Source organism: Tupaia chinensis, unplaced genomic scaffold (assembly GCF_000334495.1).
Source record: "Tupaia chinensis unplaced genomic scaffold, TupChi_1.0 Scaffold145082_1, whole genome shotgun sequence".
In the NCBI taxonomy this organism is placed as follows: Eukaryota; Metazoa; Chordata; class Mammalia; order Scandentia; family Tupaiidae; genus Tupaia; species Tupaia belangeri.
This window is the reverse complement of record NW_006204943.1, coordinates 1,152,244-1,176,564: the sequence shown is the minus strand read 5'-3', so window position 1 is coordinate 1,176,564 and position 24,321 is coordinate 1,152,244. Positions and strand designations below refer to the sequence as shown.

General features: G+C 37.5%; 1 protein-coding gene across 2 annotated transcripts in view; it reads left to right on the top strand.

Annotated features, from left to right (window-relative positions):
- Window positions 1–23,938, top strand: part of HECW2 (HECT, C2 and WW domain containing E3 ubiquitin protein ligase 2) — a 248,764-nt gene extending 224,826 nt beyond the window's left edge. The window contains exons 23-28 of one of the 2 annotated variants that reach the window (XM_027767973.1): window positions 1,116–1,245; window positions 2,575–2,721; window positions 3,392–3,506; window positions 7,441–7,526; window positions 8,855–8,967; window positions 21,210–23,938. In XM_027767973.1, the coding sequence (XP_027623774.1) occupies window positions 1,116–1,245; window positions 2,575–2,721; window positions 3,392–3,506; window positions 7,441–7,526; window positions 8,855–8,967; window positions 21,210–21,321 (703 nt within the window). In that variant the 3' untranslated portion in view covers window positions 21,322–23,938. The remainder of the gene's footprint in view (window positions 1–1,115; window positions 1,246–2,574; window positions 2,722–3,391; window positions 3,507–7,440; window positions 7,527–8,854; window positions 8,968–21,209) is intronic. The other variant, XM_027767974.1, reaches the window with a different exon arrangement.
- The last annotated feature ends 383 nt before the right edge of the window (window positions 23,939–24,321 follow it).

The following is a 24,321-nucleotide window of genomic DNA, read 5'->3' as shown; positions in this document are numbered from 1 at the left end:
TCATGGTAGACATATGTGCATGTGTGTCCTGAATTCTGAGAGGAGAATGGAGGAGATGGGATTGTAGTATGGCCATCACCTTGGGGAGTGATTTCTCACTTTCCCTCTCTCTTTCTCACTCTCTTTGTTTCTTTCCAGTGAATGCATGCACACTATGGCAAACTAAAATCAACAAAACAAAAATTTAAAAAGTGAAATTACAGTATAGAAAACATATAAAAGCATACCATTATTTACAATTACTAAGACGCAGAATCAACCTAAGTCCTCAGGAACTGATGACTAGATTGAAAAACTGTGGCACATATACACTATGGAATGTTCTTCAGCTGTAAGGAACAAGGAGACCCTGTCATTTGATACAAAGTGAATGAATATAGATTTAATGCTAAGCAAAGTAAGCCAGACTATGAAAGACAAATACTGTATATCCTCACTCAATATGTACCAAATGTCTATACTCTATGACACAAATTGAAAGATCTAGAGCTATTATAGTAGGGAGGACACGTGTAAAAAGGAGATGAATAGTAAAGTGTTGGTGGAGGGGCTCAGGGAAGAAATATATAACAGACATAAGGATATAAAGTTCTCTGTTGAAAATAATATACATGGGAATTGATTTGATTTGATTGTCACATATTACATGCATACTTTGAAAAACTACATTGTCAATAGAAATATGTAATAATTAAATATAAATAAGAAGTCATATATGGTGTGTGTGAAGAATTTCAAACTAGAAAAAACAACATTTTAAGCTAGTATAATATAGCCAAAAGAATACTCAATTTCACATTGTCAACCCCTCTTCCAGTTCTTGACCTGGCACTAATTGTGAACTATTGTATAAATGGTGGCCACTCTGTACTTCTGTACCTCTATGTCTATAAAAGGTTAAATAATCACTTAGGTATATTATAAATGCAGGACTTTATAATTTTATATAAAATTTTTTGCTTATTCAATGGTTTAATTACTGAACTTGACTAAGGAACTTCCAGAAATCACTACTTATTTAGTCATTCTTTAATTTTTAGTTTCTTTCTTCATGACTCTGGATTTTTGTTAACAGCCATGCCTACATATTTGTTTCTATTTGTTTGTCATCTTAGTCTATGTGACCTGAGTGATCTAGAATACCTTGATGAAGAGTTCCACCAGAGCCTACAGTGGATGAAAGACAATGATATCCATGACATCCTAGACCTTACGTTCACTGTAAATGAAGAAGTTTTTGGGCAGGTCTGTGTATGTGCACACCTGATGCCTGAGTGTGATTGTTGAAGGCTATTGTTTGGTGAATAATTAATTCCATGGCTAAGATCAGATGCTTATTCAGTGGTAGCTTCTTGGGTGATTTAAACCTAGGATCACACATAGTTACAACAATCTCAGTTACAAAGATTATTCTAATGCCAGCTACACATTAAGATACTCCAATTTACAGATTGTGATAACCTTTTGAGTAATATAAGCAGTCTTCTTTTTATTTCCAACTAAAATGTCCATAGAAGATATGAGAATGTGCCTTGTGTACAATACAGTTTTCAAAAGTCTATGGGGGACCAGCAGTTAGCATAATGGCTATGTTGCTGGACTCTCACATAGTTGACTGCAGTTCGAGTCCCAAACCCAGTGGCTTAAACTCACGCTGGGCACGTGTGTGTGCATGCCCAAGACCCTGAGAGGAGAATAGAGGAGAAGGGATTGTGGCGTGGCCATCCCCCCTGGGGGGGTGATTTCTCGCTTTCTGTCTCTCTGTCTCTCTCTGTCTATCTGGCGAGTGCACGTGCCCTATAGCAAAAACATCTCCAAAAAGAAAAAAAGAAAAAAAAAGTCTACGCCATCCCAGAATTGAATATTAAATTATTTAATTGGCATTCACACCTAGAGATAATTCAGATTTAAGAACTAAAAGAGACTGTTTCAAAACTGAGGAAATATAGATAATATTTGGTGAAGATTTGAAAACAGAGAACCAACTGAATTTTTGTTTTTCAAAGTTGATAGAAAAATAAGTTACAAAAACATTTTTCAGAAATTGTATACTAGTTTATGAGTAATATGCTTATTTAGGCATTAATATCGGACTGGTTTTCTGAATTTCTTATGTTTAAGAAAAGAAGTTCTCAATTTAATAGTCACTAAAGTATAATTCTTCTTCCTTAAAGTAAATTTTCACTTAAATATTGACTCTCTAGATGTAGTTGATTCTGAAGCTGAGAGGAATTTGTGAAAATAGATTTTGTCAAACATTTAGATACCTAGAATGTGGAATCAATTCATCTTCACTTTAAGACTTATTTTGTTAGAATTTAAAACTTAATATTTAGCAGTTCCAACACATTTTCTTTAGCCACCGAGGATTTTAAAAATAAGGTGAAATCTAATTTTACTGACTATCTGCCATGCCCATTTATGTACTCTGTGGGGGCCTCAATACCTGTTTGTGGGATGCACCTGGGGGAGAGTAAGATGGGTAGCTGGTTGATTTTCGCTTGTTCGTAGCAGCATTCTTATAATACCAGAAGTATTGCTTTGTGGTCACTTTTAAAAATTTTTTAATCTCAGATTACTGAGCGAGAATTAAAGCCAGGGGGTGCCAATATCCCGGTCACAGAGAAGAACAAGAAGGAGTACATCGAGAGGATGGTGAAGTGGAGGATTGAGAGGGGTGTTGTACAACAAACAGAGAGTTTAGTTCGAGGCTTCTATGAGGTAAGACCAATCAGCAGTCTGAGAGTTTTCAGTCTGACATAAGTGATGCCACAGTCCATTTTACCGTACTTTACTGTGTGAAATATTTCCACTTTATTTTCTTTTGAACAGTATTTACTGTTGTTTTTCTATTTAAAAGGTCCAGGTCTTTTTTCCTATATGTTTTAAGAGTACACACACGCACACAAAACAAACTTAATGTACTTGTTAACAAGAGATTACTGAAATAAATGTATGACCTGAATTCAAGTAGCATTTGATGATTTAATGACCACTAGTTACATTTAACGCATGCATCTTACTCATGCTTAGATATAGGTAATCAAAGCTCATGCTCAACATGTGAAATTATTACATTCGAGAGTCAGAGTGAGTTGTTATATGTGTTTCATGTCACTTTTTTTGTGATAACCTTCTATCTATTTTGAGAGAGAAAAGCCAACTGTATTAGTCAGTGGTCAATCATAAAACAAAAATTCTATTGAGGCAAATCTCATCAACCTTATACATAAAACACCTGATATTTATAGAGAGCTTTATAGTTTTTCAAGTGCCCACACAAGGTACGTCCATATTATTCTCGAACTCCTCTTATCCTCCCTTCTGATGAGGTTTAATTATAGCTAATATTGCTCAGCTTCTTAAGCCATGTACTCTTTTTATTCCATAGGTGGTGGATGCCAGACTGGTTTCTGTTTTTGATGCAAGAGAACTGGAACTGGTCATTGCAGGCACAGCTGAAATAGACCTGAGTGATTGGAGAAACAACACAGAATATAGAGGAGGTGAAATTTGATTTTTAGATGGCTGGATTTTAAGTTTCTAATGAAAGGGAAGCATGTTCAGAATGCAAGTCTGAATCCAGGACAGGCAGCAGCTTTTGCAGTCTAATGATAGGTCTAATGCAGTCTCCCTTGAGACCTTGGGCAAGGTACATTCCCTTCTTTTCCTAGTTACTTCATCTGTCAAAATGGGGAAGGACTGTTTACACACCATCTGAGGATGTCATAACTCCTAATTGTTGGTGAGGAAATGTGACCATAAGAACACTAATTAATTACTTTATGGTGTTGTTAGTGAAGCACCCGGGAGCTAACCTCCAGCTGAACAAACCCCACCTATTCTACCTGCATTCTAAAACATAAGGAGGTTCACCGTTTGAGCGTCATAATCAGCACGGTTTTTCTACAGTTCATTGAACATCATTTGTAATTCACAGTTGAAAGGAATGAAATTGTTCTAAAAAATCAACAGATACATTGGAGAAGCCCTTCTAAATTCAAGCATCAAGTTCAACTGAAATAAAAACTATTGTAGAGTTAGTTAAAAACCTCTAACACTTCACCAAATGAAAAGCTTTAGAAGTGACATTTCTATAGATCAGTACAAATGTTCAGTTAATAATTAGGACCAAAGTCATCGAAATTGATTTTTATTGTAAATCTGAGACTCAATTGTATCCCAGGGTTATTTTATTCAACTATTTTAAGCAAAGAAGGAATGCATTTTCTGGGTTTTTAGAAAATATTAGGAAGTCTTTACAAATGTATGACAAGGGGCTGGCAGGTGGTTTGGTGGTTAAGGGCTCTGGACTCTCACATGGTTGACAGCAGTTAGAGCCCTAGACCTGGTGGCTTGCTTTCTCAGTTTCTTTCTCTCTCTCTCTCTCTCTCTCTCTCACACGCACACACTCTGTCCCTCTCTAGTCAAATTAAAATAAATAAAAATGAATAAATAAAGTTAAATAAAACAATTCTTTAAAAAAAGTATGACAACACCCGTCATTTCCTGTGTTTTTGTTTTGTTTTATTTCTGTTTTTGTTCTGTTTTTACTCGAAATATAAGGGGTTAGCAGTAGTTTTGAACTTGAATAATGAAAAATATAAATATTATGTCACTGAATTACATCATTTAGCAGTATAAATTTGAGAACTAAGCAGTTCTTCAATACTCTGTAAATTGAAACAGAGATGAAAAAAAAAACAGTTTTAAATTTTTGGAGTTAAAAATACCTTAACATTGCTAAATTGCTTTTGGTTTTACCTGCGCTTGGCTCTCCAGCTCAACCCTGCTGCCATGGCGGGCCTTGCTCACCCATTTTCTCTGAAAGGCTGTATTAAGCTGCCCTTTCCACCTGGTGCTATTTCCAAGTCCAATTACTGAAGTACATCTTTTCTGGTTGGTCCCATGTATATACCATATGTGGCTTAGGTTAGCAGAGCTTTGTTAACTAAGCTGTTTTTACTAACTAGAACACAATTCCTCTGACAGCTTACTATAAATACTATTGGCTCATTCCTTCCCCGTAGGAGTTTCTAATAGCAGCACAGTTGCTATTAAATGAGCTGTTTTTGTATTTACACAGTATAAAATTTTATTTGCTACGTCCGACTAATTAAGGACCTATTTCTATGGTTATTGTAAGTTTTATCAAATGACATCCTTGGGATGGGGCAGGAAAAGGGCGAGATACTCAGCTGCCATGTTTGCTAACTCAACTAGTTGGCACAGAGTAAGGATGCGGCTGTGCTGCCACTAACCATATGTTCAGATGTCAGCTGTTGGCAAAGTACATGATGAGATACATTCACTCCACCTCCTCCAGAGGGTTTGCCACAAACAGCAAAGGAGAAACAGAAAATGGTTCGTTTATAAGGTCAGAAAATTTTAAAGCTACAGAGAGCCAACAGATTTGTTTTACAGATTAAAAAACAAACAAACAAACAAACAAACAAACAAACTATTTGCTCAGTACCAAATAACTAGTCTTTACTAGATCCAATGCAGTCTCTTGAGACCTTCGGCAAGGTACGTTCCCTTCTTTTTCTAGTTATCTCATTTGTCAAAAAATCTGTTTACACACTGTCTAAGGATGTCCATCCCCTAATTGTTGGTGAGGAAATGTGACCATAAGATGTGTCCAAAGACTGGATCTGGTCTCTAGGTGTCACCAAGTCTGATCCAGTTTTGTTTACCCTTAACTTGGATCCCTTTCTTCTCTAAAGGGGACTAAACATCACCGGTAAAATCGTAAACAATAAGGTGAAATTCCCCTCAAATCCTACAGTGACTGAAACACATTAGGCAAAATTTGGATTAAATTTCTGCTCACCTTATAAATTGGACTGCTGACTCAGAATTAAGTAGCTTTTGTGCACTTTCAATATGTCTATTAATTGGTTTAAATCACTAATTTTACCTTAATCCTTGCCAACCTTTCCTCTGTACTTAATTTTTTTTCCACTGACAACTTTTAGAATCCATAATCACTGCCTTAGCTATCCACACTTTTGAAATTTTATTAAATTACACCAAAGCATAGAATAAAAGTAAATTTTATTTAGGATTTATTAGTGGGAGGGATTAAAATCATTTTTCCATTTTTATTAGTAAATCATTGTGAAAAAATTTGATTTTGAGATATTGATATTATATGTAGCTTTTAAAAGAGCTTATAATTATTCATTTATCTGTATAAATTATTTGATTTATATGGTTCTCCTCTATCAGAAGCCCTGTGAGAAACCATTGTACCCCCAAACTTAGTACAATGTATGGCACTGCAGCACTCAAAAATTATTTCTTGGGACCAGCAGTTAGCATAATGGCTATGTCACTGGACTCCCAAGTAGTTGACCACGGTTTGCGTCCCGAACCTGGTGGCTTAAAACTCACACCGGGCACGTGTGCATACGTGCCCAAGATCCCAAGAGGAGAATGGAGGAAAAGGGATTGCCACATGGCCATCCCCCCTGGGGGGTGATTTCTCGCTTTCTATCTCTCTGTCTGTCTCTGTCTGTCTGGCAAGCGCATGCGCCCTATAGCAAAAACCTCTCAAAAAAATTATTTCTTATGTGAATGAATGAAAGAGTTAAGGCTCTCCAGTAATAATTATATATTTTTTAATTGGTTTTTTTTTTTTTTTGGAGAGGTTTTCGCTATAGGGCGCGTGCACTCGCCAGACAGGCAGAGAGAGACACAGAGACAGAAAGTGAGAAATCACCCCCCAGGGGGGATGGTCATGCCGCAATCCCTTCTCCTCCATTCTCCTCTCGGGATCTTGGGTGCGCACGCACACGCACCCGGAGTGAGTTTTAAGCCACCGGGTCCGGGACGCGAACCGTGGTTGACTACGTGGGAGTCCAGCGACATAGCCATTACGCTAACTGCTGGTTCCCAATAATTATATTTTTGAAAAATGATACAGTTGAAATAATTCATGTTCTGTTCTCCTTGCCACTAGTTTTATTTGGTGCCCACCAGATTAAAATAGTGACTGAAATGTATACATGTTGGAATATTCACTTTGCAAGCTAAGTGACATATGTGATTGAAACTATAAAATAAATTGAAATTTTAAAAAATATATAATTTTTTAAAAAGAGACCTCTTGGTTTCACTTAATGTTGTTTTCAACTCTTGACATTTGTTTGCTGATGCAGATGCCTTCAAAAAGTTCGTGGAAAATACGTATTATTTAAAAGCTGCATGAATTTCATTTTTCTGTGTAAAAATAAATGTGTAATTTAATTCCATTTTCTATTGTTAATGTTTTTTGCAGTCCATTTGTATTTATGCTGCTGTTTTTTGGTCTTAACTTACAGACAATATTTAAGGAATCCAAAATGATGATTTATGTCTGAGTGGGTCTTTTGTCATGTATCTTTGTGACTTTACATAGAATCATAGTAATATGGACTTTCATGGTTGTCTTGATAGGATACCATGACAATCATATTGTGATTCGGTGGTTCTGGGCTGCAGTGGAAAGATTCAACAATGAACAACGACTAAGGTTGTTACAGGTAAGATATCACTCATTAATCTTTTTAATGTGTTAATAGAATTATTGTTGGAAGTGTATATTTTTAAATATATGTGCCAAGTATTCTTCATAAATGCATACCATGTTCATCTAACTTTCCACAAATTTGAGAAAACAATGATATTCAAGGACAGTAGGAAAATAACTCTTTTCTTGTGTGTGATATTTATAATCATCTAATACAGTTGCAAATTGGTTGTGCTAAAATATCAAATAGGCAGAAGCTTCTAGATACACAGACAGAGCCTTATGAATAGACTTCGTCTTAGAGCCTTTGGATTCATGGTCTAGACCTCACATTTGCATGGCCTGACATCCTATATTTTTAAATTCACCTTGAGCTGATAAAAGATTGATGCTAAGCAGCTTAAATCATTGAAACACACCCACTTTAGTCTTCTATAATGGGAAATATGTCTGGCTTAAGTTTCTGAGCTGGTCAGATGCACAGGGTGCTTTATTTTCTACAAATCCTCCACATCCCCTTTCCCTTTATAGATTTAGTATTTTTTATCTGAACTGTTTGAGACCAGAAGTGTTTTAGATTTTTGACTCTTTTGATTTGATTGTATTTATTGATATTTGCATATACATAATGAGATATCTTAGAGATCGACCCAAATATAAACACAAAATTTATTAATGTTTTATAGACACCTTACACATGCACCTGAAGGTAATTTTTACAGTAGTTTGATATTGCAGCTTTTTTTTTTTGAGAGGATTTTTGCTATATGGGCATGTGCGCTCCTCAGAAAGACAGAGACAGAGAGACAGGAAGCGAGAAATCGTCCCCCAGGGGATGGCCATGCTGCAATCCCTTCTCCTCCATTCCCCTGTTGGGACCTTGGGCATGTACGCACATGCACCAGCATGAGTTTAAGACACCAGGTCTGGGACTTGAACCACAGTTGACTACATGGGAGTCCAGCAACATAGCCATTATGCCAATAGCTGGTCCCAGATATTGCAGCATTTTTACTGCAACCACCTGTCATGTTGTAAAAAGTTTCAGATTTTAGAGCATTTCAGATTTCAGAGTTTCGGATTTAGGATGTTCAACCTGTAGAGTGCCCTATCCTTTCTTAACATTCTTCTCAGGTTGTTGGTCAGAATTCCTGTGTTACGGTTATTCCACACTTAAAAAGTTTTGTCTTCTAAACATTTCTACCTGCTCTGCCTCAGGAGCTATGTGCATGAATGATGTGATACCTTTCCTGGCTACTTACTGTCTCTGGCTTTATCTTCTTCTGTTTTGTTTTTTGTTTGTTTGTTGTTTGTTTGTTTTGTTTTGTTTTTGGTTAATAGTTTGTTACAGGCACATCCAGCATTCCCTATGAAGGATTTGCTTCTCTCCGAGGAAGTAATGGCCCAAGAAGATTCTGTGTGGAGAAATGGGGGAAAATCACTGCTCTTCCCAGGTAAAATAAAAACAAAAAACAAAAGCATTACTGTCATTACAGTGTATTGATTAAATACTATTTCTATATTAAAAGTTTAGTAGGTTAAAAAAAGCTCATACAATGATTTTCTTTCTGATTTTTTTTTTTTAAATTAAGGGGGTTAAAAAAGATCTCCATCATCATACTTCAAATACATATATCTATATCTTAAAATATAACCACAGCATAAACAAACCATTTGCCAACATTACTAAAACAACATTGATAATTAAATTAGTGACCTCTTAAGCTTGTGGCTCTAATCTAGAATTTTTTCAGAAGCTACAGTTTTAAGTTTATCTTAATAACTATTTAGAATCTCTTCACTGAAAATTACAATTGTGGTCTCTAAAGAATATTAAATCATGTAAATTTAACCGGTATTTTATATGCCTTAATTCTTTGTTAATAGTGTCTACATTGTATTCTCATTCAAAATAAAATCATTACAATTCCTTGGAGTGGAAAAATTTGGTTTACTGCTGCTACTAATAAATGTAAGAGACTGGTACGGTAGTGTTTATAAAGAAAAAAGTGTTTGAGGTTGAGTGGGGATAACTAGATCTGGAGGAAAGTAAGAGAGGAATGAATAAAAGAGGAATAGAGAATATTTTTAGAAATCCTTTATCTAGTAGGCAGTGATTCTATAGAATTTTTTTTATTTATTTAATTTATTTTTTTGGAGAGGTTTTTGCTATAGGGTGCGTGCACTCGCCAGACAGACAGAGAGATAGAAAGCAAGAAATCACTCCCAAGGGGGGATGGCCACGCCGCAATCCCTTCTCCTCCATTCTCCTCTCAGGATCTTGGGCATGCACGCACACGCACCTGGCGTGTGTTTAAGCCACCAGGTCTGGGACTCAAACTGCAATCAACTACTTGGGAGTCCAGTGACATAGCCATTCCACTAACTGCTGGTCCCTCTATAGAATTTTTGAAGTAGAGAGGACCTCAGATTGCCTCTGATTTTACTACTCAGGAAACTACCTGGTGAGGTTCCATTTTGTTAGGTCCCCCAAGATGTCATACTAAGTTTATGTACAAGCAAGAGAAATCTCTTACCAAGTCTTTCTTAGCAAATGTTAAGACAGGAGTTCTTAAGAATTGGGTTCTTAGCATCAACAAATAAAAGGGGGAGGATACTGAAAATGCAAACAGAAAGCAAGAGTAGTGCAAGCTCTGGGGCTTGATGGAGCCTCCTCAGCTTCCTTGTCTGAAACAGTCTGGAAACAGAGGCACTGCAGCCAAACACCTAACTGTTCTCTGGAATACGTGATGTTCCAAATGCGGGAGACTGCAATTTAATTATTTAAAGAACTAGTTTATATTTTTTATGCTTGGATAATTGGATAATTTTTTCTACTCTAAATATATTTGTATCTCAAAGGCAGATTTAGACTGTCTGGATAAGGTTTTTCATCCTTCTGAGAAACATGAATTAGCATTTAAGAAGCAGGAAAGGGCAAATTAATTAGGTCACCTTTCTATTGAGCTCTATTTCTGTAAAGCCACTAAAGTATATGAAATAAACAATAACAATAGCAGATATAGGCACTGTTTATATCTAATCACACAATTTTTATCAAGCCTGGTAAGCAGTAAAATGTTATTTGGCATAACATAAAATTTTAGCTTCAGAGAAACCTGGGCTCAATCCCACCCACAGTGAGATTTTGATGCAGTTGTTTAATCTTCAGAGACTCTGTTTCCTCATCTACCTTGTAGATATATAATTCTGAGGATTTACTTAAATCATTCATGTGAAATCCTTGCTCCCATCTCTGGCCCAAAGTTAAATCATCCAGTCAGTGTTGGCTACCACTGTCATTTCTGCAGCCATCATCTGCAATACATATTAGACAGTAGAATATTGAAAAGAGCATAGGGCTGGGAGTTAGAAGACCTGGGTTCTAGTCCCACCTGTGCCACCAGCTAACTCTAGAACCATGAAGATCGCTTGATCTCTGGCTTCCATTTCCTTACCTATAAAAGACAGGAGGAGGTAGTGGTATATTAGGTTTGGTAGAGTAAGAACTAACATTGAAGGATTGCTAAGGAATCTTGAGGACCAGGCCAGATTCACATTTCTACTACCCCCAGGAGCTTAAGGAAGTTCATGTGCTGACTCATTGTAAATTGTGGTGTTCTTAGTATTGTTGCATACATACAGTTGGGTAACAAGCATTGTCATTTCTTCCTCTCTTTGTTATGACCTAAGGCTGGTTCTACATTCCTACTTTTACCCAGATTATAACAACACAAATACAGATGGTATGAAGCATGTTGCATGTAGCCTATTTATCATACCCTCTATAACCAGTCCTAACTTTTTGGATCTGATGAGAAAAAAAAAAAAAAAAAAGACTTGGTTATTCTACTTCAGAATTGCAGTCAGGTTATATAGCCTAGCTAAGAGGCACAAGTACAGATCTAAGTCGTATGACACATTAGTTCTATGACCCTAAATGACCTCAAGTGATACCCCAGATCTGTCCCTACAAAGTGAATAACAAAACATACTGAAAGAGTATTTGTGACATTTGAGATAATATATATGAAAGTAGATTTTTAAAATTCTTTTTTACTTTTATCTTGAATCTTTTACAAGCTACCATACTATTGTAACTATGGAAATGTGTTCCACATATAAAAAAGTGCATTTGAGAAAAAAAATACTAAAAACTTCAGTGATGAGGGAGAACACCTCAGTCTTTCTAAACATTGATGTTTGAGAGCCTTTAAAAACCTTCTAAGCAGGCCAACGTGTCTCATTCTCTTCTCAGATTCCCTATCCTCACTTTGTGGTAGCAGAGGATAGCACTGCTCGCAATGTGAGCCAAGAAGTGTATTAAAATAGATATGGTTGTCTCTGAAGCTGGTATGAGCCAGACCATGGGTCTTTTTTTCTCTTTTGTGGTAATAAAGTAACTTGAGATCCAGATGATTGATAATGATGGAGGCCAAACGGTGTCTCTATGGGAGACTTACAGCCTGAACACATGACGGCACTTCCTCTGTTTCATTGTTGGTGGTTAGCTCTGTATTTTACATTTCTGTAGAAGACACCCTATTCCCAGTGCTCTAATGGGCTTTATGAAAGAGAGTGATTTCATTTCATGGTAATTGCTCTTAAGCAGTCCAGAAATGACTGCTAAATGCCAGCAAGGAAAATGTAGGACGGTTCTTGTTACTATCATGATGTAGAGTTCTTATGTTCATCTCCAAGGTTCTTCCCAAGTGGGACGATGGGAGAATTGGAGAGCTGCAACCATGGGAGTGGAAGTAGTGGTTTTTGTTAAAAGGAAAAATATTAACTTTTGAAAATGGTTGTGTCTGTAAATTGTTATGAATGAAATGCTAACCCAAAATTAAGAAATAAAATAGAAGAGTTCATTACAAAATAGGTATCTCAGGGAGATAATCTTTCTAATAAGTAAGAGTTTAAAAGATAACATTATAGGACCAGCAGGTGGTGAGGAGGTTAAGGTGGCTGGATCCCATGTAGCCAACTTAGTGGTTCAAGTCCCAGACCTGGAGGCATGAAAAACATGTAGGACGTGTGTGTGTGCGTGTTCAAAATCCTGAGAGGAGAATGGAGAAGGGATCTCTCTCTCTCTCTCTCTCTCTCTGTCTCTCTGGTGAGTGCGCACACCCTACAGCAAACTAAAAAAAAAGATAAAATTATATTTTAAAGCTATGCCAACTTTTTTTTATTTTTAAAACTTTGTTTTACCAAAACAAATCTTTTTATTAAAATGCCAAGAATTTTATGTAAATATTAAAATGTATTAAATATATATTTTAAATATATACATATATTAGGTCATTAGGAAAGTCATAACGTTATTTTTCTGTTTCTCTATGCAAAAATATATCATGACTTTCCCAGAGTCAAATACTGATATAACTTCTTCTACCAATTTCCATTCATTTCTTCAGATACACACACACACACACACACACACACACACACACGCACACACATGCACACATGCACACACAAAATCACACACACAAATTTAAGAAACAAAATATAGTTGTGGGGGTCAGCGTGTGGTATGATGGTTGGCATGCTAGACTCCCACATGGTCAACCACAGTTCAAGTCCTGGACCTGACAGGTTGCTTTCTCACTTTCTCTGTCTCTCTCTGGTAGGTGCTTATGTGCTGTAGCAAATTTAAAAAAAAATAATAATACATTAAATTAAATTTTAAAAACTGTATAATTGTACTACACACTGATTGTAAACTGCTTTTTATTTTCTACATATAGCTAATCATGAACATCTTTCCATGTCATTAAATATTGATCTACAATATCATCAATGATTCAAATTTTTCTCCTCTAGTACAGAGAGTGTTGTCTGCCATCAGACGATAAGCTAGTAAATAGGGAAATAATGAAGGAGTCCTGAAATATATTATATATAATGCACATCATATATAATATAGTAAATATATATTATAATATAATATATAATTGAGTCACTTTCCTCAATTATAAAGAAAAACTCAGAACAAGAAAAAAGCATTGGAAAGAGCCCTTGGTGTCACTTTTTTTCTACCTTTGCCTTGAGGCATCCCTCCTGTTTTCCTCATTTCCTCACCACCTGCTACACGATGAAGTAGCATTTGGTTTGGGAGTGAATTGTTATTGTATGATTCTCATACAATAGAGGGCCTCCTTTATGAGGCCCTCTTCAATCCCTTTCCTCTGCTCTCTCACTCAGTTCTATGTAACATAACATCTAAGATATTTACTTTATTCTACCACTGAATCAACATGTGCTAACAAAATTATGCCAGAGCTAACTGATAATATTACCATACTGAAAATCCAATATTACCATATTGAAAGTCCTCCAATGTGAGAGACCTTTTGGATCAGCCTTTACTTTGGGAGGTGGATTAATTTATTATAAAAACAGACTGTGTCTCGGGGCCAGCAGGTGATGTGGTAGTTAAGATGCTGGACTCCCACATGTCCAACCACAGTTCAAGTCCTGGACCTTGAGGCTTGAAAATCATGCCAGGTATGTGTGCATGCATGCCTAAAATCCCAGAGGGAGCATGGAGGACAAGAAACTGTGGAGAGTGACCACCCCTCCCTGGGGGGGGTTGGTTTCTCACTTTTCTTCTCTCTGTCTCTCCAGTGAACATATGTGCCTCATGGCAAAACCCTAAAAAAAAAGACTGTCTAAAAGACTGTCTTACTCTTTCGTAAGTAATGAAAATGTCAAGATAGTGAAAGCATTTGTTATAATTTAAAGGAATGAAAAGAGGTTTAATTGCCGCTGGCAACAAAGGATAGAATAGTCCACGTCAGACCAACTAAAGGTCCTTCAGAACTGTTTAACAGGTCCTATCTTGTCGGATTTGTTGGTGACAGACAACAGAACTGTTAAAGAATGGTGATACCACTTGTCCTCCAAAACAGAAACTCGTTTGGAATCATGTCTTTCCACCAGCCTAGTCCACAGAACCACCACCTCTCACCTGCAGCAGCCTGTAGACTAAACTCCGTGTGTCTATTCCATATTCCTTGTCATTCATTCTGCACTCAGCAACCACAGTGGTCTTCTGAATTTTTAAAGTCTCTTCCCTTCTGCTTACATCCCTCAGTAACCTAGAATAAAACCCAAACTCCTTCCCAAAGACTTTCAGATAACGTGCCTGGCCTGGCTTCCCTCTCCAACCTCAACGCATGAACCACTCCTGACCTGCTCTTAGAACAAGCATCTGTGACTGAGTCTGAGCAGAAACTCCTGCTTGGAACCTCATGGCGTAAGAAGGCATTGATGAGTATACTAGAGAAATTATAAATATTTTAAGCATCCTATCAGAAGTTATGTGTTAATAAAGTTAAAATGTGTAAATAAAGTTACCTAGCTGACAAAACTATCACTGAATTACTTTAATTGAATGTTATCACTTGGCATGCCTGGTAACTTTGGATTCTTCATACTGATTACAAGGTTTGAATTCATCATCCTACCCCTACCTATTTCCTGTATTCCCTGCCTTTTTAAATGACACTCTGCCATCCCACTGTGCACACTCAGTCACTAGCTCCCTTTCATCCATGAACTAAATGGAAAAAAGATCTTTACATGAACACACCTGGCTTCTTGAGGTGGCCCTCCCCTCCCCCCCATCTGACCTCAGATCCAGCTTTGACTCCCGTCATTTAGGCTTGGGTACTTGTACTTCTCAGGTTTCACAATTATGCAATGCTTTTTCATTGGAACATCGTTCTCCTTCTTGTTGATCCTGAAGAACTCTCTACACCTGCAAATCCTTCAATCCTTGGCACTGTGTTCTTTATAAAGCCTTCCCTGACTCTGCTGAGCAGACTTGTAACTTGTAGTAAAACTGTTTGTATGCAGGGCCACAATTAGCCTATGCAAGTCTTTTGAATTGAACAGAAATGCTTCTTGGTCTCTGGAGAAATGTGGCCCTGAGTTTGGTGAGCAGAACCAAAGGAAGGTTGGGTTTCAGGCCTGCTCACCCTGAGTAGGTCTCTGATATAGGGCACCAGCGCACAACATTTAAGGCATCCATGTGCCTGTATATTTTGTTGCTAGAGTGTAATAAACTCCATGGGAAGAGACACAACTTCTCATCTGTATCTACCAGGGACCTCATATGCAGTCAGTCTGTGCTCAGTATTTGTTCAGTGAGTAAAGTAGTAAGTGAAATGTAATGCAAATTAAAAAATTAAGCCTTAATTATCAGAGCTTTTTGAATGAACATAACAAACTTTCAAAATATGAGATATTTAAGGGACAAAATAAAAGAGGTTTCTACAGATGAAAGAGCTTGGATGCTGCCTGAACACTGGTTGGGCCCTAAATTAAGGAGCCCTGGAAATCCAGATAGGATGAAAGGTAGCCAGAGGAAGCACCAGAACCTTTGTAGATGCCCTAAAGCTTTGCCTACTTCCAGCTCAGCTACTAGTCAGTACTAGTCCTGCCCCTTCCTCCAACTAGAAGTGCAGGCCCACCTGATTCCCTTAGGATAGACCTGGATGCACACTTTCAAATAGGTAAATGGAGGCTTAGCAGGTAAATTATGTCAGCAGTACTCACATGTCCAAATAAATCCTGATACTGAAAAATGAAATGTTCTAAAATTTCTGGGAAATCTGCCAACGTGCTTCTATTTTTATGTTGTCATTTCCTATTTGCATTTAATTATATGTCTTTGTGAGGCACAACATGAATTGTCAAAGTATGCATGCAGTGTGTGACAATCAAATCAAGGGTAATATCTTCCAGATTCATTATTTTCAGCAAAGAATGCCACATTTGGGGTACATATATAAAATTAGCAGTGTTTGCTTTTTACTCTACTGTGGTATGTCAATTCACAACCCATTTTGCTGTCTACCTGTATTCCTGTATGCTCAACACTTTTTTCCTAATCTTTTCTTATCTCCCTCAACCTCCCACCCCCCATGCAGTCTCTGTTATCTACAGTTGCTGTCTCTCCTTCTATGTCTTCCAATCTTTCCATTTCTGCCATAGAGTGCAGATACTCGGTCTGTGCTGAGCGGGAACGTAGAGTGTTTGTCTTTCATAGTTTGGCTTATTTTACTTAGCATTACATGTTCTATATTCAGCCACTTCATGTGTGGTATGTTTAAGTATTTGTTTGTTTGTTGCCCTAGGATGTGTGTGCTTGCTGGAGAGACAGAGAGGGACAGTGAGAGGGAAAGTGAGAAATCACTCCCCCAGGTGGAATGGTCACACCACAGTACCTTTTCCACCTTCCTCCCGGGATTTTGGGCACACTCGCACACTTGCCCAGCATGATTTTTCAAGACACTAAGTCTGGCACTCAAAGCTCAGGCAGCCATGTGAGAATCCAGCATCTTAACCACCATGCCACCGGCTGGCCTCAACTGTTTGTTTTCTGATGTATTAATTACTTGATGGAGAGGTGGAAATAGAAGTAATAAAACCAAAACCTGAGGGATTAGGCACCACTTCCAATTGAAAATGTGAGGTGACTTCAAAGGTTTGTGGAAAATTAAATTATGAATTTATTTTGGTGCCAAAGAGAATTGAAATCTATGCATAGTTTTCTCAGAATATATATTTTCCATGAACTTTCCCCCCCTTCTTTTTTTTTGGAGAGATTTTTGCTGTAGTGTATGTACACTTGCCAGAAAAACAGAGAGAGACAGAGAGACAGAGATTGAGAAATCTCCATCCGGGGGGAATGGCCATGCCGCAAACCCTTCTCCTCCATTCTCCTCTCGGGATCTTGGGCACACACGCATACGCACCCGGCGCAAGTTTACACCACCAGGTCCAGGACTCGAATCATGGTCGACTACATGGGAGTCCAGCAACATAGCCATTATGCCAACTGCAGGTCCCTTCCATGAACTTTTTGAAGACTCCCCAACCCCTTAAGAGCATGTTGATACTTTCTAGATTATAATGCAAATAAAAAGGATTTGTTTGGTCTAGCCCCCTAATACAATGGTTAGATGTTGTGCAGAGGAAGCCCCATGCCAAATAGCAGACAGGGATTTGAGTCCCAGCCCCAGTGTTTGGCATGTGTGTGCGTGCCCAGGATCCTGATAGGATGGATAATTGGAGAAAAGAGAATAGCAGTAAGACCAGGCCCATGTGTGTGTGTGTGCGTGTATGCACGTGCATGGTGGTGCTCTCTCTCACACATGCACACATCCTCTAACAAAAACAAACAAATAAAAGCACAAAGATTTACTTCATACAAACATTTTATTTCTAGGACGCGTCTACTAGTCCTATATATAATTTCTTTTCCTTTTCTCTCTTTTTATCTTAAAACTTTTATTAAACTCTTTTTCATCTTATGTTTTGGGTGCTTCTAAGATACCAAAAATCACTCCTGGGAAAATGAGAAACTAAAAGGACAAGTATATGCACACACTCAAAACTGCATTAGGGAATTAACTGAACTATGGACATGTAAGTAAGTGTGCTACTTTTGCTCACTGTAAGGAAAGAAAAAAGGGTAAACATGTTACCTCCCAGTTAAAATTTGAAGAATCCAGAAAGCACCAAAAGATTAAGTCAGACTAGATGACAGAAGAGTTTTAAAGTCTTGATACTGACCCCAGCATGATTTCCCCAGGATGGGTTCAGACCTGCTCGCCTTGAGTGGCGCTGGCTGCATAGATTAAAATGAGGTAAACTCATTAGGCCTTAGTGTGGCTGCCTTTGAAAGATTTGAAATATGTTCTTCTATTGAGGCTGAATAGCTGGATGCACTTTTGCTGCCAATATCAACACAGTCCAAGGGCCCTCCTGTTATTTTCTGCTGGAGTTTTCTTAGGACATGGAATGAGGCGGGGGTGGGGGTGTGAAAAGCCTCAGAGGATCGTGTTTTGTTTTCCTTTTTTTTTTCTCCTGTTCTTGGCTCATATAGCAAAGTTGATGGTAAATATTGGGCAATTTATTTAACCACACTATTCCTCAATTTCCTTATTAGCAATGCTGTCTTGTTTATAAGCAGTTTTGAAATTCTTTGCAAGCGCACAAAATGCTGGTGTGAATATCCAACGTAGATATCGTGTTTATAGTTACTTGATGTCTCTCTAACTGTGGAGACCACCTGCATGAGGATCACTTAGAGTGACTGTTAAAGTGCAGATCCCTGGGTGCACCCTCCAACCTTCTGAATTAGAATTTCTGGGGGTCCAAACAAAAACCTTTGTGAACGAGTCTCTTGGGAGATTTGAATGCACTCTAAAAGTATCCCTTTTGAGTATCTCTGCTTTTTGGTCAGCCTGAGGTTGAACTAAATGATTTGATCACTTAAAAAGCCCCTGGTATCTCCCAAGACTTTCTGGACTGATTCAGTCTCAATCATTTTCCCCAGAACTACTGCATGTTGTGATTGAGTCATTCATTTAAAAAACATCTGAAGCTTTATTTTGCCAATCTCTGTCCTCAAAATGAAATGCCATCCGGTAGGATGTTAAGGACTTGCAGTTTATAGCCAGGAGTGGGATGAAGTTAACACTTGGACTTCCAAAAGTAGAAGAATAGAACCAGTGAGCATCGGCCTCCCTGCTTTCAGTTTTATGTTGGACTTCCCCTAGGAGACCCAAGGGTGAAGTCCTATTCGTGACTTGGCCATTGACTCAGCTTTGACCTTGGGAAAACCATTTAATCTTTCCACACGATTTCCCCCTCCACAATATAGGCTTTCTCTATCCTCCTGAAACATTTGCCAAAGGAGCCGCTTGGTGCGTTCAGAAGGAAACTTGGTTATGGTAACCATATGTTATGCAACCAGATGTAATTTAGGAAGCAGTGATAGCCTTAAGTTATGATTTGGTGACAGTGATTATGTCTTAGGGAGGAAGAAGGGCAAAAAAGGTTATCCAAACCTTCCTTTTGTGTCTAGGACTGAAGAGGAGCCTTTATGATTTACTGCATGAGGTACTAGAGTATCTGTCTGCAAAACTATGACAGAAACTGCTAAAAGACATTCAGAGTTCTTGTTTCCTTGCTCAGAAACTGGGGAGAGCGAAAAGACAGCCGCCTACTCCCGGCTTTGCTTCACCACCTGCCCTTGATAGCTGATTCTGCTGTATTACACATCATATTGGCAAATTTTAGTTGTAGAATTATTTATTTAATTTTATCTATTATTACTTTTTTAAATTTTCTGTAGGACCCATGCACTCACGAGAGAGAGAAAGTGAAAAAGCAAACCTCCAGGTCTGGGACTTGAAACCATGTGGGAGTCCAGCGTCAATCACCAGGCCATCTGCTGGCCCCACTGGCTACCTTTTTAAAGTCTATTTCTTTTATGAAAGAGAGACCCTCAGTAGGGTCCCATGCGGTAACTCTAAGTCCTAGCTTGCCCAGTCAGCCAGGATCATGGGCACATACATCAGACATGTGCCACCTTTTCTTGGGCTGGTAATATGAGACTTATTACTAGTTTTCTCTGTTTTTTGGGGGGGGTTGGTGTGTGTGTGTGTGTGTGTGTGTGTGTGTGTGTGTAAGATTCTTGAGATGTGGTTCTCAGCTTCCCAGCTGGTACTACAGGCACCTGTCACTCTGTGTTATACTCCATCTAGAAAAATTAACTCTATTTTCCATAAGTAATAAGTGATTTATAAGAATAAAAATGTAAATGTGACTGCAGAAATAGTCTGTTAATAATCTTAGACTCTAAAATTTTCTATTAATTCAGGAGCATTTTTTAAAGTCAGAGTTACTTAGCTCCCTGCAAGCAAGCTGTTGTACATTCAGAATAGAGTGCTTCCTATTCCATGTCTAAAGTGCAGATTTGCTTTCTGATAAGATGTACTATTTGGAGGCTGTCTATTTTTTATTGTGATTCAGGTGCAAATAACAGGAAAACTTTTTTTCCCCCTATCTTGGCAAACGGGAGGTATTTCTAAAAATGAATACTTAATGTCATGATTTAAGTGCTCCCCCCCGCCCCCCATGCACACATGATGAATTGAGAGAAAACAGATTATAGCACAGGATTCAAAGACATAACAATGGTCTACTGACCTAGACAGAAAAGTCCAACCAGGGAATTTCCCAGGACTCTAAGCCATGAGATGAGTCTGCAGAGACACTTGGTGTTCTTCCCTGCCTAAGAAAATGAAATCAGGAGGAGGGAGAAAGCAGATTATCTGAGAGTCATATGGGCAAATACTAATTCTGAAAATGAATTACTTGAAAGGGCTCATAGTCATGTCTTCAAAAAAACTAAAACCAAAAAGAGAAACAAAAACTCAACTTGTCTTTCTAATTCTTAGGCAATTCAACAAATAGTAACATACAAGTGATAATAGCTTTTAAAGAGTTATGAAAATGTAAAGAAAATATTTTTTAAATATCTTACTTCCTTTAGAGAAATTCAATACTGACTTTTAAAGAATTATTTATTATTATTATTTTTAAATTTGATCAGAGAGAGAGGGAAAATGACAAAGCAAGCCATCAGGTCCCGGACTCAAACCACAACTGGCCACCATGTGGGAGTCTAGTGCCTTAACCGCCATGCCACCTGCCAACCCCAATACTGAACTTTTTAATCAAAATGTTTTCAAAGTTTTTCCAAAAAAAGTGTAAAAACTGGAAAAAAAAAGCATTTGAATATGAAAGGGAACATATCCATGCATGTATGCACATGCAACACATGTTCTCATTTCACTAGACTCATTCTAACTATGTTTGCTTCTTCTGTTTACAGAGCTCATACTTGTTTTAACCGTCTGGATCTGCCCCCATACCCATCGTTTTCCATGCTTTATGAAAAGCTCTTGACAGCAGTGGAAGAGACCAGTACTTTTGGACTTGAGTGACCTGGAAGAACAATGCCCAGTTCTTGGACAGGCAGTTTGAGAAGCTGCCCTCTAGAAGACTGACTGAACATTGGAAGTTTCTAGAGAACGCTTCCATTAGAGTAAAGCTGAGTGCTGTTATTTTCCAGGAACATGTGCTCTTTCACATTTGGGGACTGCAGTAAGTCCTCTTAGAAGGATTTGGGTGAGCTTGATGCCCAGGGAACAACCCAACAGTCTTTCAATCAACAGTTCTTGACTGCCAAACTTTTTCCATTTCTTATGTTCCAAGACCAAGATGAACCTGCACATGATCAGCTCCATGATCATTTTTAGGGACTCAGGAGAATCTTGAAACTTACCCTTGAACATGGTTCTAGCCAAACTGGCAGCACTTGGCCCAACCTCCAAATTAGTGCAAGTTAAATAATATAATAAAAACAAACATATTTCCTGAAGTACGTTCATTTAAGCCCTAAGTTATAATAGAATATTAATTTCTTGCTTATGAGTGCCTGCATGGTGTGCACCATAGGTTTCAGCTTTCATGGGACATGAGTGAAAATGAAACCAAGTCAATATGAGGTAACTTTACAGATTTGCAATAAGGTGGTCTGTGACAATGTATATGCAAGTGGTATGTGTGTAATTTTGGCTGAAGACAAACTGTTATTCAATGAATTACTAATGACAGATTTTATGCTTTATAATGCATGAAAACAATTTTAAAATAACTAGCAATTAATCACAGCATATCAGGAAAAAAAATACACAGTGAGTTCTGTTTATTTTTTATAGGTTCATTATATTTATGTTCTGTAAGATGTATATAAGATCATACTGTATGTATCACCTGTTCCATTTTCATGTTCCATGCTTACTCGGGCATCATGCTAGTATGTATCCTTTTAAGCACTCTCAAGGGAACAAAAGGGCCTTTTATTTTTATAAAGGTAAAAAAACAAAAAATCCCCGAAATTTTTTGCACTGAATGTACCAAAGTTGAAAGGACATTACAATATGACTAACAGCATCTCCATCACTTGACGAGTATAATAGGAAATAGGTTCTAAATCAAACTTCCTTCACAGTGCCATGTCTACCACTACAAGGACTGTGCATCTAAGTAATAATTTTTTAAGACTCACTATATGTGATAGTATGATATGCATTTATTTCAAATGCATTAGACTCTCTTCCATCCATCAAATACTTTACAGGATGGCATTTAATACAGATATTTCGTATTCCCCTCACTGCTTTTTATTTGTACAGCATCATTAAGCACTAAGATCAGTTAGGGAGCCATCAGCAACACGGAAGAGATCAGCTCTTTTTAGTAATAGGAATTCCATTTTCCCTCATCGGTGAAGACATCACAAATTGAAACTTGCAGTACTATATTTCTAAGCCTGCATTTTCACTGATACATAATTTTCTTATCAATATTAAGAAACGATTTTTCTATGGTATCTTGAAAACTGCATGACTTCATTTATCTTATCTCTGCTTCATTTTATGAGAGGGTGTCCTTCATTGTAATTGTTTTGGAGACGATGCCACCCCATTGGGTTCTTTCCTTGACTTACAGCCATAACAAATCAGATGTTTAATAGAGTGAAGTTACATTTGGGGTGATAATCACATTGGATTAACATTTGGTCTGCAGCCTATGGGCTTATAGGTATTGCCCCAACACTTCTTTGAGAATTGTAAGTTGCCATGGAACTCCTGTTATGGGACATTGGCAATCTTACACCTAATAGAGGTCATATGCATAATTTTTAACAGTGTTTCTTAAGAACCTAGTGTTCTCCTGTTGGTTAAACTGTGTTTACTAGGGGGACCCTCGAAAGAATACCACTCATGCTTCATTCCTGCACTAAAGGCAAGTACTGCAGTTTGAGAAATGTTTTGGGAAAGAGGTTACAGAAATCTAGAAATAAGATGTATTTGTAACTATAATTGGACCAGGATAAAGAGGGAAGAGAAAACCATTTTAACTGGAAATGTTAGTTTGTTCTTTTTTTGATCATGAATACAAGTATATACTTAATTTTGGAAACTGTTTTCACTTGTTTGTATTTTTTTCATTATAAGGGAAAATGGTAAGACACACTTGTTTTTAAAAATCACATTTTTTGATGGTATATGAGAACTTTCAGAGGAGGCATTCTCTAAACAGGTTGCATTTCTTTCAAAAATACATTCACAGATCATGTTAGCTTTTACTTTGGCTTGAGACACTTTGTTACCATATTCTATATTATTAGGAAAGATATATTTGAAATAAAATGTATCTCTTTCATTAATTTCTAACATCTAGAGTGCTTTGTTCAGGCACCCAACATCTTCCAGAATAACAATTTTCTTAATTAAAATAATCATCTAATTGATATTATTCTCTGAATTGGAAATGATCAAAGATGTACTTAGAATATCAGAGCAGCATGATAAGTTATCAATTATTCTTCATTGGTAAAACTAAAAGCAGCCAATAGTAACTATGTGAACTATTAAATAACATTTCCACAGAATAAATTAAACTTTACTCTAAAATTGGAAATACCCATAAATATTTTCTTCGGTACTGTGAATCCAGATAACTTGGCTTTATTGTCATGTTTCTTTTATTTTTTTTTTTAATTTTCTTTCCCTTTCTTTCTTTCTTTCTTTCTTTCTTTCTTTCTTTCTTCTTCCTTTCTTTTTCTTTCTCTTTCTTTCTTCCTTTCTCTCTTTCTTTCCTTTTTCATTGGGCACATGTACTTGCCAGAGAGAGACAGGGTGAGACACTGAGAGGAAAGGGATGGATGGATGCCCATGCTGCAATCCCTTCTCCCTCATTCTCCTCTTGGGATTTTGAGCACACATACCCACAGGCCTGGCATGATTTTCCAGCTGCAGAGTCTAGGACTCAAACCATGTTCAACCATGTGGGAGTCCAGTACCATAACCACCATACCATATGGTCATATAAGATGGCACTCACTCTGTGCCAACTCTCTGGTGATGGAGCTACAG